Source organism: Megalobrama amblycephala, linkage group LG15 (genome assembly GCF_018812025.1).
Source record: "Megalobrama amblycephala isolate DHTTF-2021 linkage group LG15, ASM1881202v1, whole genome shotgun sequence".
NCBI classification, from domain to species: Eukaryota; Metazoa; Chordata; class Actinopteri; order Cypriniformes; family Xenocyprididae; genus Megalobrama; species Megalobrama amblycephala.
Window position 1 is genome coordinate 19,770,823 of NC_063058.1, and position 15,932 is coordinate 19,786,754.

General features: G+C 34.8%; 3 protein-coding genes across 4 annotated transcripts; 1 reads left to right on the forward strand and 2 right to left on the reverse strand.

Moving 5' to 3' along the window:
* Positions 1-95: 95 nt before the first annotated feature.
* Positions 96-2,942, forward strand: lyrm5b (LYR motif containing 5b). The gene is made up of 3 exons (XM_048159260.1): positions 96-189; positions 336-416; positions 2,592-2,942. Exons 2-3 carry the CDS (start codon positions 372-374, stop codon positions 2,799-2,801), a joined length of 255 nt encoding a protein of 84 aa, XP_048015217.1. The 5' UTR covers positions 96-189; positions 336-371; the 3' UTR covers positions 2,802-2,942.
* Positions 2,941-11,588, reverse strand: si:ch211-59o9.10 (uncharacterized protein LOC561841 homolog). The gene is made up of 11 exons (XM_048159256.1): positions 11,429-11,588; positions 10,842-11,088; positions 10,662-10,716; positions 8,610-9,108; positions 8,381-8,532; positions 8,236-8,307; positions 8,007-8,130; positions 3,748-3,854; positions 3,536-3,657; positions 3,361-3,460; positions 2,941-3,280 (listed from the first exon to the last, which is right to left on the reverse strand). The coding sequence occupies exons 2-11, from the start codon at positions 11,021-11,023 to the stop codon at positions 3,221-3,223; spliced, it is 1,473 nt and encodes a 490-aa protein (XP_048015213.1). The 5' UTR covers positions 11,024-11,088; positions 11,429-11,588; the 3' UTR covers positions 2,941-3,220.
* Positions 11,589-12,061: 473 nt separating this feature from the next.
* On the reverse strand, positions 12,062-15,311 carry sycp3 (synaptonemal complex protein 3). 2 transcript variants are annotated; one of them, XM_048158726.1, is made up of 9 exons: positions 15,108-15,311; positions 14,686-14,825; positions 14,324-14,402; positions 14,199-14,233; positions 13,543-13,660; positions 13,362-13,461; positions 13,037-13,135; positions 12,833-12,937; positions 12,062-12,354 (listed from the first exon to the last, which is right to left on the reverse strand). In XM_048158726.1, the coding sequence occupies exons 2-9, from the start codon at positions 14,816-14,818 to the stop codon at positions 12,301-12,303; spliced, it is 723 nt and encodes a 240-aa protein (XP_048014683.1). In that variant the 5' UTR covers positions 14,819-14,825; positions 15,108-15,311; the 3' UTR covers positions 12,062-12,300. The 2 variants fall into 2 exon arrangements, with proteins under 2 accessions (XP_048014683.1, XP_048014682.1); XM_048158725.1 differs by having other exon boundaries at positions 14,686-14,851; positions 15,108-15,309.
* Positions 15,312-15,932: the final 621 nt, after the last annotated feature.

The window sequence follows — 15,932 nt, forward strand, 5'->3', positions numbered from 1 at the left end:
GTGGTAAGTATATTTAATATTTTAAAACAAATTGTGTATTGTGTTTGTCTAATAATAGCAATGTTTTTACCAGCAAGTGTATCAAACGTTTGAGGACTTTTATTTTGACTATGCTTTCGACGACTGCACATGTAACACTCCTGCTGATTTTTTTCAAAGCGTCCAAAGGGCAATATGACACATTAGCAAGTAAGTAGATTAAAAACATCTCTTTTGTCTGTTTTAGTTTTTAGTTACAGCGTAAAGCTTATCATTATTCCGTCTTGAAATTTTATCGCCGTCTGTTTTGAAAAACCTTGAATGAGAGGCAACAGGTCAGCTGTGTTTATACGCAGGTTGTGTTTGGCTGAGATCAGAATAATCACTGGGAAATGGCCAACCCACTCCGAGCAGAGGTAGTGCAACTGTACAAAACTGTGAGTACACTGCCCCCTTCTGCTTGTAAATGCCGTGTGTGTCAGTATTTTTTTACAGTCTATGGTCAGTAACCTACGTCTGGATATTTTTCCTTAATGAATGTCTATTCAGTAACTTACCTACGGAAGAGGATTAGGGCCAAGCAATAATAAAAAAAAATAACACCATCTCGAGATTAAAGTTGTTAAATTTCGAGAAAGTCGAGATAAAATGTTGAAAATAAAGTCATTAAATTACGAGAATAAAGTCATTAAATTACGAGAACAATTTCGTTAAATTATGAGAAAAAAAGTCATTAAATTACGAGAATAAAGTCATTAAATTACGAGAACAATTTCGTTAAATTATGAGAAAAAAAGTCATTAAATTACGAGAAAAAAGTCGTTAAATTACGAGAACAAATTCGTTAAATTATGAGAAAAAAGTCGAACGAATTTGTTCTCGTAATTTAACGACTTTTTTCTCATAATTTAATGAGTTTATTCTCAACATTTTATCTCGACTTTTTTCTCGAAATGTAACATTTTTCTCATAATTTAACGACTTTTTTCTCGTAATTTAATGACATTATTCTCAACATTTTATCTAAACTTTTTTCTTGAAATTTAACGAGTTTTTTAACGAGTTTTTTCTCGTAATTTAATGACTTTATTCTTAACATTTTATTTCGACTTTTTTCTCGAAATTTAACCCTTACCCTTGAGTCAAAGTGATTTCGTTTATTTTTATTTTTTGTGGGGGTGGGGGGTCCCATTATTATTATTGTAGCAAAACAACTTATGTAGTCAATACACAAAACGACCTCCAAAAATATCTATTCACTCAAATATATTAATTGTAGTAAACAGTGACAACTAGCCCCAGTCTACCCAATACTACTAAAGGGTTAGTTCACCCAAAAATTAAAATTCTGACATTAATTTCTCTCTCTCATGTCGATCCAAACCTGCAAGACATTCGTTCATCTTCGGAACAGAAACGAAGATCTTTTTAGTGAATTCTGAATGCTTTCTGTCCCTCCATTGACTGTCGACGCAACTACCACTTTTGAGCCCTATCAAGGTAGTAAACATCATTAAAGTAGTCCATGTGACTCTAATGGTTTAAAGGGTTAGTTCACCCAAAAATGAAAATAATGTCATTTTTTACTCACCCTCATGTCGTTTTACACCCGTGACCTTCGTTAATCTTCAGAAAACAAATTTTTTTTTATAAAATCTGACAGCTTAGTGAGGCCTCCATAGCCAGCAATGACATTTCCTCTCTCAAGATACATTTATGTACTAAAAACATATTTAAATCAGTTCATGTTCAGTGGTTAATATTATAAAGCAACGAGAATATTTTGGTGCGCCAAAACGACTTGTTTAGTGATGGCTGATTTCAAAACATTGCTTCATTAAGCTTTGGAACAGTTTGAATCTTTTGTGTCGAATCATGATTCGGATCGCGTTCAAAACAGCCAAACTGCTGAAATCATGTTGCTTTGGCACTCTGAACTGCTGATTCTACACAAAAAAGATTCATAACACTCCGAAGCTTCATGAAGCAGCGTTTTTTGAAATCGGTCATCACTATATAAGTCGTTATATAAGTCGCACCAAAAATATTCTTGTCGCTTTATAACCTCATATGAACTGTTTCAAATATGTTTTTAGTACATTAATGGATCTTGAGAGAGGAAATGTCATTGCTGGCTATGCAGGCCTCACTGATCCATCGGATTTCAACTAAAATATCTTAATTTGTGTTCTGAAGATGAACGAAGGCCTTACGGGTGTAGAACGACATGAGGGTGAGTAATAAATTATATTATTTTCATTTTTGGGTGAACTAACCCTTTAAACCACTGGAGTCACATGGATTACTTTAATGATGTGTTTACTACCTTTCTGGGGCTTGAAAGTAGTTGTTGCGTCGACAGTCAATGGAGGGACAGAAAGCTCTCAGATTTTAACGATTTGTTTTCTGAAGATGAACAAAAGTCTTAAAGGTTTGGAACGACACAAAGGTGAGTAATTAAAGACAGAATTTTCATTTATGAGTGAAAGAATGCTTTAAATCAAGTCAGTCTTCTTTTATATTATGAAAATAAACAAAGTATAGGGGTATCTGTGACTCCAGGCAGTAGAAAGTCAAGTCATAATCCTGTCTTATGATTCTTCTGCTTGAAGTTGCTGTTTCTTGGACGGGAGTATCCAAAAGGAGCCGACTATTTCAGAGACAGACTGAGGGCTGCTTTTGCCAAGAATAAAGATGTGCGAGACCCAGAGAAGATCAAAGAGCTCATCAGCCGAGGAGAATTTGTGGTGAAAGAGCTCGAAGCGCTGTATTACCTCCGGAAGTACAGAGCTTTGAAGAAGCGATATTATGAAACAGAGTGAAAAAAATCTCATGCTGCATGTGCCTGTCATTTACATAAACAATAGCGATAGTATGACTGTAAATAGCTGCATGTGTAATTTATTCTCCTAATTACATTACAAAAATTGTCACTATTACAATAAAAAACAGGCAAAAATGTATAGAAAGTGATTTTATTTAAAAATCAAATGCAAGTTTCGCTATTGCTAACAGTGTTGATTTGTTGCCACTGGTGTTAAATTCACATCTGATATGTTTTAGAAAAATCTTTCTAAATAATACAGTTGCTTGGCAGTGCCTTATGCTGGTTTGAACATCAGACAATATTATGCATTTAAAAAGCATTAAATAACACTCAAAAAAAAGACTGTTTAAAAGACAAATAGGGAGTCACATGACCAGCTGTGAGGTAGAAACTGAGTCCTGAAGTTGTGTGCGCTCAAGAAAAACCACCACACTCTGATATATCCGCTCTGCAGATGGGACAGGTGGCGTTTTCCTGCAAGAAAAGTGAAAAATGATTAACAAAACACGACTTTGAAATGAATAATGGGATTGAGTTGTTAAAGTTAGCCAGACCTTTAGCCAGCGGTCGATGCATTTCACGTGGTAATCGTGGAGACATGGAAGCATCCTGAGCCGTTCTCCCGCCTTGTACTCGCTGAAACAGATCTGGCAGCTGCAAGGAGAGTATGATTAAAATATTGCATTATGGGAAAATATCTCTTATGTGGCGTCCTGCTCTGTGACTTACTCTGTCTTTCCTGCGCTGTGTGCGGGATCGTAGGTTTTTATGGGCAGCCGTTCGATCTCGGCCTTTGTCAGAGTGTTCTTGGATACTACAGCACCTTGTTGCTCCTCGAAAGCTAAGAGAGCCTTATAAAGCAATGAATAATATCAGAGATGAGGAATCGCGTGATAATTATAGTCAAGCATGTGATTTCTGTGAATAAACCTAACTCAAACCTCATAATTATTTCCTTGGCTGTCATCAAACAAGTCCGTTTCTAAGCGAGGCTGTCTGCGCCGGGAATTATGTGTTCTGCTGGTTTGCCGGCGTCCCTGTTGTCTGCCTGTCCAATTCAAAGATTAAATTTAAATACAAAAAAATAAAGAAATAAATATACATACACTGCCATTCAAAAGGTTTGGGGTCAGTAAGACTCATTTTTTTGAAAGAAATTAATGCTTTTATTTGTTTTTAAGATGCATAAAATTGATAATAAAGAGATTAATAACATTATAAAATATTTGTATTTTATATAAATGCTGTTCTTTTGAATTTTCTATTCATCAAAGAATCCTGAAAAAAAAGTATCATGTTTTTTGCAAAAATAACATTGATGATAATAAGAAATGTTTCTTGAGCAGCAAATCAGCATATTAGAATGATTTTTGAAGGATCATGTGACACTGAAGACTGGAGTAATGATGCTGAAAATTCAGTTTTGCATCACAAGAATAAATTGCATTTTAACACGTTTTAATACTTACTGTATATATTACTGATTATTTATTACAATATTACTGATTTTACAATATTTTAGATCAAACAAATGCAGATGTGGTGAGTATAAAACTTCTTTCAAAAACATTTTAAAAAATCTTACCGAACCCAACTTTTGACCAGCAGTGTACATATGAATATAAAAGGGCTGTTAGGCGATTCAAATTTTTAATCTAATTAATTACATGATGTGGCGATTAATTAAATCACAAATTTAATTAATGAGACATTACCCCCAAAACATCATTCAAAGTTATTATTGTGTTAAATGAGAAAACCATCAAAAGCATAGACATGACAAAAAGTATCTTAATAAATAAATAAATAAATAAATTAATTAATTATATATATATACATATATATATATATATACACACACACACACACACACACACACACATATACATACAGTACAGTCCAAAAGTTTGGAACCACTAAGATTTTTAATGTTTTTAAAAAAAGTTTCGTCTGCTCACCAAGGCTGCATTTATTTAATTAAAAATACAGTAAAAAACAGTAATATTGTGAAATATTATTACAATTTAAAATAACTGTTTTTTATTTGAATATATTTCACAAAGTAATTTATTCCTGTGATGGCAAAGCTGAATTTTCAGCATCATTACTCCAGTCTTCAGTGTCACATGATCCTTCAGAAATCATTCTAATATGCTGATCTGCTGCTCAAGAAACATTTAATGTGTACAATTGTACAAAATATTTGTGTACAATATTTTTTTTCAGGATTATTTGAAGTTCAAAAGAACAGTGTTTATCTGAAATCTAATCTTTTGTAACATTATAAATGTCTTTACTGCCACTTTTGATTGAGTTAATGCATCCTTGCTGAATAAAAGTATTAATTTCTTTAATTTCTTTTCAAAAAAATAAAAATACAAATTCTTACTGACCCCAAACTTTTGAACGGTAGTGTATAATGCTACAGAAGCTTTGTATTTCAGATAAATGCTGTTCTTTTGAACTTTCTATTAATCAAGGAATCCTGAAAAAAAAAGTACACAACTGTTTTCAACATTGAAAATAATCATAAATGTTTATTGAGCAGCAAATCAGCATATTAGAATGATTTCTGAAGGATCATGTGACACTGAAGACTGGAGTAACGATGCTGAAAATTCAGCTTTGCATCACAGGAATAAATTACTTTGTTAAATATATTTAAATAGTACACAGTTATTTTAAATTGTAATAACAATATTACTGTTTTTTACTGTATTTTTAATTAAATAAATGTAGCCTTGGTGAGCAGATGAAACTTCTTTTAAAAACATTAAAAATCTTAGTGGTTCCAAACTTTTGGACTGTACTGTATATATATATATATATATATATTTAACATAGAACTTATTACACCTAAACTTTTATGGGGCGTTCACACCAGATGCGACTTGCGCGAATAAATCGTGTTATTAACACGTAGTTGGACGCTTGAACATTTGGAGTTTACTCGCTTCATTCACGCACGTGAAATTCATTTCACAACAGATGCAAATTCGCGTCATGGGAGGGGCTCTCCTTTAAATATATGTCAGACTCTTCCACTTCTTTCTGCACACTTCCTCTGATTAAACACATCAACTCGTCAGCGGGAAAGTAGTTGTAAAATACGGTGAATAAGCCCAATTTGCTGGCTTTAGCTAGCTTGTAGTCTCAATATGTATATATATAGCTCAAATTGAGTAAAGAGCGTTTTTTACAACTTACCAGATTGTCCGACCTCCGAAGATCCTTTTTATTCCTGTTTCTATAAAAGTACGAGGTAACACTTTACTTGAAGGGGTGTGCATAAGACTGACATGACACCTTCATAATCATGACATGACACGTGTCATGAATATGAAGGAGGTTTTATGAATGTTTATGACAACTGTCATTAAATGTCATTCGCTCAATTATGTCATTTTTAATGCAAAGATGACATTGTTTGAGATGCCCGAGTTATGACAACTTGACATAAACCAATACATCATAACCTGTCAGTGTCTTTGTCATGACAACTTGACATCATTTAGCTTTATGGGTTAACATTACATTAAACTGTCATGTGGTTGGTTTTGACATTGGCTGTCATGAGGCCATTATAATAGTGTCATAAATATGTATCTTGAGCTCAAGTACAGTGGTACAAATTGAACTTGTCATTAAAATGTCATTAAGTGACAATACTCTGACAAATAATTTTATAACAGCGTCATGACTATTTTTCATTTCATGTTTTTTTTTGTTTGTTTTTTTTAAGTTTCCACCAACAGAAGGTCAGATAATAGACAATTTCAAATTTCGTAAAAAAGATTACACGGTTATAAAATAATGGTAACACTTTATTTTAGGGTCTTTTAACTAGTTGCTTATTACTATTAGCATTCATATGGCTAAAATATTGGCTATTTATTAATACTTACAAAGCACATATTAATGCCTTATTCTGCATGATCTTATTCTACATTCTTAATCCTACCCAATACCTAAACCTAACAATTAACTATAATAAGCAGTAAATTAAGAGTTTATTGAGGGAAAAGTCATAGTTAATCGTTTATATACGTGTTCCCTATACTGAAGTGTTACCAAAATAATGTAATGTAATGTTAACCCATAAAGCTAAGTAGTTTTTTTAAGTTTGATAATTAATCGGCTATGTCATGTTTATGACAGGTTATGATGTTTTGCTAATGTCAAGTTGTCATGACAAAGACACTGACAGGTTATGTGTTGGTTTATGTCAAGTTGTCGTAACAAAGACATCTCAAACAATGTCATCTTTGCATTAAAAATGACATAATTGAGCGAATGACACTTAATGACAGTTGTCATAAACATGCATAAAACCTCCTTTATATTCATGACACGTGTCATGTCAAGATTATGAAGGTGTCATGTCAGTCTTATGCACACTCCTTCAAGTAAAGTGTTACCAAGTAGGGAGATGTATCGTACATCTCCGGGTAACCACATACAGCGACGATGATTTTGTCCTCCATTGTTGTTTTGGATTTCAGCCTCCGCTCGCTACGTCGTAATCACGTCATTACTAGAGCAAGCTCCTAATTGGTTAACGCGAATATTCGCCAAAGTTCTGATTTTTCAACACACCTGAAACGCTCAATTCGCGCCGCAGGATGTCTATCACGTCTTTGCATTGACTTATCATGTAAATCACTCACGCTTAACGTTTCATTAGCGTCTGGTGTGAATGCACCATTAGGCTTCAATGGCCATGAGGGTGAGTAAATGATGAAAGAATTTTCATTTTTAGGTGAACTATACCTTTAATTGTTTTTTATTAATATGGAAATATGAAATAATTTTTTAAAAATTAAATGATACTCTAAATAAGACACTAAAACAGCCAGCAGGTGGCAGTAAATGTCCAAATGAGTAAGTCATTGAGTCATTCATTCATTGGATTCGTTTAAACGGCTGATTCATTCAGGAATGAAGTAAAAGGCTCTCTTTATGAATGGACCAGGTCGGCGCAGCTCAACTTGCAAGTGCTGTATTCTGGCGTAGACGTACCAGAGGGGGTTAGTGCTCGCCTCAAACACACCACTACAAGTCAATTAACCATCGTAAGGACTTAGAAAACCATTTATGAAGGTAAAAAAGCTACTTAGTTCTGCTTTAATTCAAATGAAATCATCAGGACAGAATCAAATGATTTCTATTTGGGTATGTGATATGATCTATGGTGGCTTACGGGGTTGCTCTCCAAAGATGGCCTGCTGTAGCTCTGAAAGCTCGGCGGGTCCGTGTGAGAATGATGCCGAGTTCATCAATGAGGCCCACGGAGAGATCCAGCCCAAGCCAACATAGGGATCAACCTGCATGAAACCTGCATCAGTTTTTGTTTGCATATGATCACAGCACCATCATTCAGCGCTCGGAAGAAAAACGGCAATACGAATAAAGTAAAAAACGCAACTGACCATATGGTTGTGGTTGTTTCTACTGCTCTGTTGCCTCTGCTGCTCCATCCGCTCCTCCATATCAAACTGTTCCTGCATACACCAGAATAACAGAGTTAGTCACTTCCTTTTGTTTCTCGATAAGGACCAGGACCGCGAGTCTTACCTGAAGGCTTCTGGCATACGCCTCATCCTCAGCCATCTGAACGGAGCGGACCATGCTCTCAACTGCTACATCATCAGCGTCATCCTCTATGATGACAATATCTTCTGGTATCAGACATACAGGTGAACTGGCTGGTCCTTGCATTCTCTTTGCTATAAACGAACAGAAAGACTCATTATAGAAAGGTCAATGAGGAATATCCAAACATGTGGGTCCTGGTCATCTGTACCTGCATCCATCAGTAAAGCGTCATCCTCTATGGAAAGTGACGGGGAGTGTGCTGTTGAACTTTTAGAGGCTTTAGATCTGGTCTTGCTCTTTTTGGACCTCTGTTCCCTCCCATTGCTTGTGTTTAGTGTCTTTTGCTTAGAGGTGCGCCCCGTCACTAGCAGCTCATTTAAATATGCTGGATCACTAGCTTGATCCAGTGCACATGTGGAAGACCCTGCTGAGGATGAAGGCTTGCAAGATGCAGAAACCTGAGAAGCAGAGGAGGTTGCTGGACGTGGAGACTCCAACCATGTAAAATCAGAGGGTAAAAGGGACGAGGCCGTTACAAATCCGTTTGCTCCCGGAGTAACACCGGAGAATCCGTGCAGTGCACTTGCATTTGAGTTCTCCAGTCTGCGCCGCTTCATTGTTCTTTGGGAGCTTGGAGTAGTGCTGAGGTATCCTGGAATGTGTTCTCGTCTTTCCCATTTTTTCCCATCCGAACAGGACGACGTCGCCTACAATTAAGAACAATGTTTTAATCGAGCATAAAACATTTATGAATTAAATTTCAAAATCTGAATTGAATCTTCTGAATGGAATACTAGAATTTTGAAATGGCATACTTCTCTAAATTGCATACTGCTTACAATTAAAGGTGCTAAAGAGGATCTTTTCGTCGACTGAGAAACCAAAGACTGTTACTGAGTTTTTGAAATGAGCGCATGCGTAAGAACAACCCCCCTCCTTTCAAGGAAACACCTCCCAAAACTCGTGCATGAGTATTGGAACACGAGTGTTTGTTTACCACCGGCATTCGCTGTGTCGTGTTAGTGGATTCATTATGCCGGATTCACCGCAGGTAACTCATAATATGCAGTTGTTACTCCTGACAAAATCATTGCATGCGGCGCCTGTAGAGTGTGGAAAGTTACTGGAGAGCGCAGCCGCGCTCGTCTCTCACAAGGAACGTCATGGCAGTGACTGATAAGCCAGAGGGCCAATCCGCGCACGTCTCTCACAAGGAACGTCATGGCAGTGACTGATAAGCCAGAGGGCCAATCCGCGCTCGTCTCTCACAAGGAACGTCATGGCAGTGACTGATAAGCCAGAGGGCCAATCCGCGCTCGTCTCTCACAAGGAACGTCATGGCAGTGACTGATAAGCCAGAGGGCCAATCGTTTACGCGATGATCACGTAAACGATTGGCTGATGTTTTTAAGGCCCTACCTCGTGCACAGATGATGTATATTAATATTATTACTTTCAGTGCACCTAATAAATAGTCTTTTAGTAAAGACAGTTTCAAGTAATATTGCAAAAATGTATAAAACAAAACATCCTCTTTAGCACCTTTAAGAAAAAAAAAATAGTATATGAAACAATACTGCAGTATGTACTAATAATTCCTGATTACAGTTTACATATTACGTGTAATTAAACAGAATAATATAATGAATAATAATGTAATAAATCATATATATATATATATATATATATATATATATATATATATATATATATAATACACATATGCACACATATACACATTATTTTTGTAAATAATTTTACATTTTTTAAATATATAAATTGGTTCTTTTGCATTTATTGAAAAATATATTTTTATTTTATAAATAAATTTTGCATTTTTATATAATATTTATAAACTTTTCATTTTGAATTCATTTATTTTTTAAATACATGGTTATTTAGTATTTATTGTAAAATTGCTTGTAAATAAATTGTTTTGCATTTTTATATAATACATAAAATGGTTATTTTGCATTTTATATAATATACAAACTTAAAATTTCATATTTAGATGTTTTAAAATTTCATATTACTTCAAATTTCTTGGTAGCACTGGAAACGAAAGGTCAAGCGTGCTGCATTGTGGGTTACAGTACTCTCCGTTACATACTGCACATTTTAGCAAATGTATAAGGGCATCCAAGAATTGTATGCATAGTTTCATACAGAACATTCTTGTGAATACTGCATAGTATACATACTACAGAAATAGATCAGTATAGTAGTTTGGGATTCTGAACACAGCCCTTTTTCCTCTTACCACACTTTTGTTGTCATCTTTTTGGGAATGTCGTTTTCTTATGCGAGTCAGTGGGCTGTAAAGTGAAGTTAGATACATTCTTTCATATTGTCATTGATATGAATTGATGATGACTTGTCTATTACATGCCATATACAAATAAGTATTAGATCAATATGATATTTACAAATGAAATGTTACCTAGGGGTCTCAGGAACAAAAGTGGAGGAGCATTCATGGGAGAGCCCAGGGTCTTCAAACAGGTGGTCGCTGTCATTCAACAGACAGGCGTTGTTCAGGGAGTCCGGGGTGTCTGGCTCCTTCTGGAAACTGTAGAGAGGACCGCCGACCTCTGAGTCTGAGCTTTCCTGTGTGCCATCCATCACTCCTGAATATGGTTAATGTGTTTGTACTTTGGCTATAGCTGACAGACTTTGTACTGTTGAGTCTATGAAGAGGAAAAACAAGACAGGAAGATAAATAAAAGCCTCTTATAGGCTTTGTAAACATGTAAACATTTTACACTCAATATCTTATTGACATGCTAAAACGAGCAGTTCCTTGCTAAAGAATTAGTTATCATTGATATCAACTGACAGGCATTTAGGGTCCTCCGGGTGTGCGCGAAAACAACATTACTGCGGTGTTTAAACGGCCTGTGGTGCGGTTGGCTTAATCGAAGACGCTGGTAACCGGTTAGCAAGAAATTACATTAACATCTTGTGTCCATAGATCACGAAAACTGCACAGGTTTACTAATGGAAGTGAAATACGTTAACTTTACTTACCATCTTTACAAATCATACCACCACGAAAAGCAAAAATCTTCGCTTAGATACCGCCTCAGCGATTAGCGAAGTCACAATGGAAAACACCGCCATAGAACTTACGGGGCTTTTTCCGGTTACGCCACTTCCGGCACATGGATAGTTGGGTTTGCGTTTAAAGAACCCAAATATTTTTCTTAAAAATAAAAAGTAAAATAAAAGCCTTATTTTATTTAAATGTCAAAAAAACTTATTAAAACCTATTTGAACATACTTACTGATATAAACCACTTCACATAAATGTAATTCAAGTTATATTTACGTTCATTCAGTCTTATATATCATATATTATATATATAATTTTGATGACATCCTGCACTACGCATAATTTTGTCCTATCAAATGTTCTGTAGAATGAGAACCCACCCTCTAATGCCATCAGTAACCAACTAGCAAGCAGTAAAATGTGTGTGTGTGTGTGTGTGTATATATATATATATATATATATATATATATATATATATATATATATAAAGATTCATGGCTGTGATGTAACATGCCAATGGATAATTTTAAAACAGGGAAAAGCTCTTTGACATGTTCCACCCAAACCATCCCGGTTCAATAGAAAATAACACACAACAACACAGGAAGGAAAACTGAATTTGCAGGATCTTTAATAGATTAAAAAAAATATACAGAAGCATCTATTTGGATAGTTTCATATAATACAACAGGAGTACGATTATATATTAAAATGAACAAATTTATGTAAAAAATAAAAACAAAGATAACTTATAAACTCATATTCAATAAAAGAAACCTTCCTTTCAGAACATAAGGTTAAGTCATCCACACATTTCTATTGATGACATTAGAACAGAAAGATGTTTTCAGAACAGCATGGATTGGAGGGACTTCCGAACAGTGGCCATCTCCTGTTGTTGCTGGAATAATAAAACGAAAGCATTGTTCTTATATGTTAAATACATTTTCATTGTTCTTAAAGGGTTAGTTCACCCAAAAAATAAAAAATTCTGTCACAAATTAAGATATTTTTGATGAAATCTGAGATTTTTTTAATCTCACATAGAACGCAAATATCTTAATTTGTGTTTTGAAGATGAACGAAGGTCTTACGGGAGTGAAACGACATGAGGGTGAGTGATTAATGACAGAATTTTTTATTTTTTGGGTGAACTAACCCTTTAAATTGTTCATAATCCATTCTTACATTGAACTGAATTTACAATTTAAATAAAAAATGGTTTTATGAACAATTTACAGAAAATCCTCGAGCTCCAAGGCTGTTTTAGTTATTTCAGTAATGTAGCATACAATACATTTCACACTGAAAGGCTATTTAAAGCAGACATTTTTAATATCTAAACTCTGTTGTGTGAAATCTTTTTGAGAAGCACTCACTGTGTCCATCATTATCTTCTTCTGCAGCAGAGCCATCTCCTTTCTGAGCTCCATCTGTGTGCCCTGCAGGAAGGATTCATGGCTTTTCTCCATCTCCTCCATGTTCTGCACAGAAATTAAAGACCTCACTCGGTCAGCCAAATGATGAAAAAAAAAGGTCTTGGTCAATTTTCAAATAATTAAAGTGATGACGGCATCAGTAACCTTGACAAACTGCTCATACAGGTCTTTGATGGTTTTCATTTTTTGGTTTTGCACAACCCTCGCCTGCTGGAAGAGCTTCTGCTGCTGGCGAAACAAATTCTGTGAAAACAGAAATTAGGAAGTTCAAAGGCAAAGTGAGAGACGTTTACATCAAAAATCTCTAAATGGCTGCTAGATATCCCAAAAAGCTGCATTCTATTTTTCAGGAGACCCTTAATCCTACAATTAACATTTCCTTTAGTGTGATGCTGTGCCCCAAAATAACACGTTTCAACTTTTAAAACTTCTTGACTTCATCTTTATGTGACGAATGTCTGGCTCTTACGTTTAGTTTCTCCTCCTGCTCCTCAGATTTCTGAACATCAGTTTCCCACTGCTGAAGCACAGAGAGCACCTGCTGAGAATAGTCTTGTGTCAGCTTCTGCCTGCAAAAAAATCAGCATGAACATCAGAGTGGGTGCGAATAAAGAAGAATGTGTCGTTTTCCATCAAGTGCTTTCATTTACCTCTGATTCTGCTGGGTTTTCCACATTTGCTCCAGTTTCTGAGTGCTGCCCTTTAAGGAGCTTTTGGTGAGAACCTCCAAGCGCTTTCTTTTGGTCTGCATGGCCTTGCTGATGTCCGCTAAATGGCCGTTCAGTCATATTTTTGAGTATTAAACAGTATTTCAAAATAGACCATATGCAGTTGAGTCATTCCATGAAACCGGTACGATTTGAGTCCCTCTGACCTTTTTCAGTGTATTTTATCTATTTGGTCACCAAAATATATTTTTAAAAGCTTTTTGATCAAAAATGATGAGGTTGCTGTCACAAAAAGTGCTCATTTCAGGCTTTAGTATAGCAAAAGTGTGAGATTTTTTGTAACTTTTATATTTGCAATTACTGAATTAGTGTGAGGGACATCTGATTAATAGGAAAATGTTGATTTTATCACAAATACTTTTTATAATAATATTATAGAGAGCTCCCATAGTGTCCATAACTTAAAATAATGACCAATAATAATAGGGGTGGGAAAATATGTTTTTCTGGAAGTTAAATATGTCATTAATGTTGTGGGGTGTTCAGAAAAGTAATATATTTTGGTAAAAAAATCTAAAAACGTGTAAATCCAAATCGTACCGGTTTCGTGGGATGACTCAGTTGTTGACTTCACTTACCACCGAATCTTTCCAGCATATTTTGAACCTCATTCCTAGAAAAAGGATAAAGGATAGCAAATTATTTTTTGATCCAGAGAAAGGCTTCATAACCTTCGCTAGGTTTATATATCTTGCTGACTTACCCCACACCAGCATGTAGTTCATCATCATCAAACGTCTCTGCAGATCTCTTCTTGGTCAGCTTGTCAATGATTGGAGTTTCTAATGTATCAGAACAACATAAAAACATGCTTCACATATGTATATGTGAGCATATTTGTGTGTATATATATATATATATATATATATATATATATATATATATATATTAGTTTTATTCCCATGGATGGTAATAACTTTACATATTTCTAATGACCTTGGAGTGCCATGTAAATTGTAAATACCATGGTATTACCTCTAATGTCATCACTGTAACACAAATGATCTTTTGTTATAGTATATGATTATAAAATAAGCTATTTTATAATAAAATACACAGCCACACCATCTCTTGTATCATCGTCAGATCCGCTTCCTTTCTTTTCCTCCTCCAGTTTGTTGAAGTCAAACGCTTTCAGGTCTGTAGAGCTGTCAGTGTGTTTGGTCTTCTTGTTTTGTTTTCTCGCTGAAGCTGCCATAGTCTCACTGTATGAAGAGTATTTTGCGGTAGTCTGAGGATAAATTCAAATATAAAGCAGCAACAAATGACAAACCCGCACCTGTTAATCAATTCAAAGAATTATCATTAGCTTAGTCCTGAAACATGATATCGTTCATAATGAAAGCATTATATTAAAATAATTTAAACCAGATACCGTAGGTTATATAAAACTATTTTTATTCACAAAAGCTAAAAACAGGCTTTATGTATGCCTCGGTTTTCCTCTCTGTAAGAATCTACGTTACACAGAATCATCTATAACTTACCTGACGCGTTTGATCTCTCTACTCTAACCAGTCACTCCTGCCTAGAAAACTATCTAAAATTGAATTACTTTTACTAATGTATGTTATTACGCTATAACCGTTTATTGAAAGATATTTAATTATTTTAATGTTTGGCGACGGTTTGAACTCCTGCGTCTCTGAAGCGGTTTTCCCGCGGATTTTATTTTGAGCGCGAGAGGATGAGCTTCGTTTCCTGTTTACACTCGTTGTCAGTACGACCCCAAAAACGTATAGAGGGATTGTATAAAAAATATATAATTTTTTCATTTTAATACACATATATTTTTTTTATTTACTTCTCATATATACGTTTATGCTGTGTTTTGGGGGATATGAATAACTTTTTTATCTATACACTGCAAAATTCCTCAACTACACCATTAGCATGCATATAAAATTTTGCAATTTTTATGTGGAAAAAAAAAAAAACTAATGATAAAAATTAAATATGAGTTGTTTCTGGATATTGATCTGTGTTAGATACAGAATTTTGCCATCTGCTGGTTAGAGAAAAGCTTGTAGGAATTAGTTTTAGAAAAACAGGGGTAATTACCATATCTGTCCAGCAGAGGCCCATAGAGATCCATTCATTTTTCTGGATATATATATAGTGAATATATACATTTAAAGTATTAAATTAGTATTTTTGTTAAAGCTTAGAATTTGTTATTGTTGTTTGTCTTTTGAAGTGTCTTGTTTTTGCAATAATGCCACATAAGTTTCCACTAAAAGATGAGACTTGATTGTAATTACATATTATTTATTCCAATACTTCAAATGTATATAAATAATTAAATTAAGAAT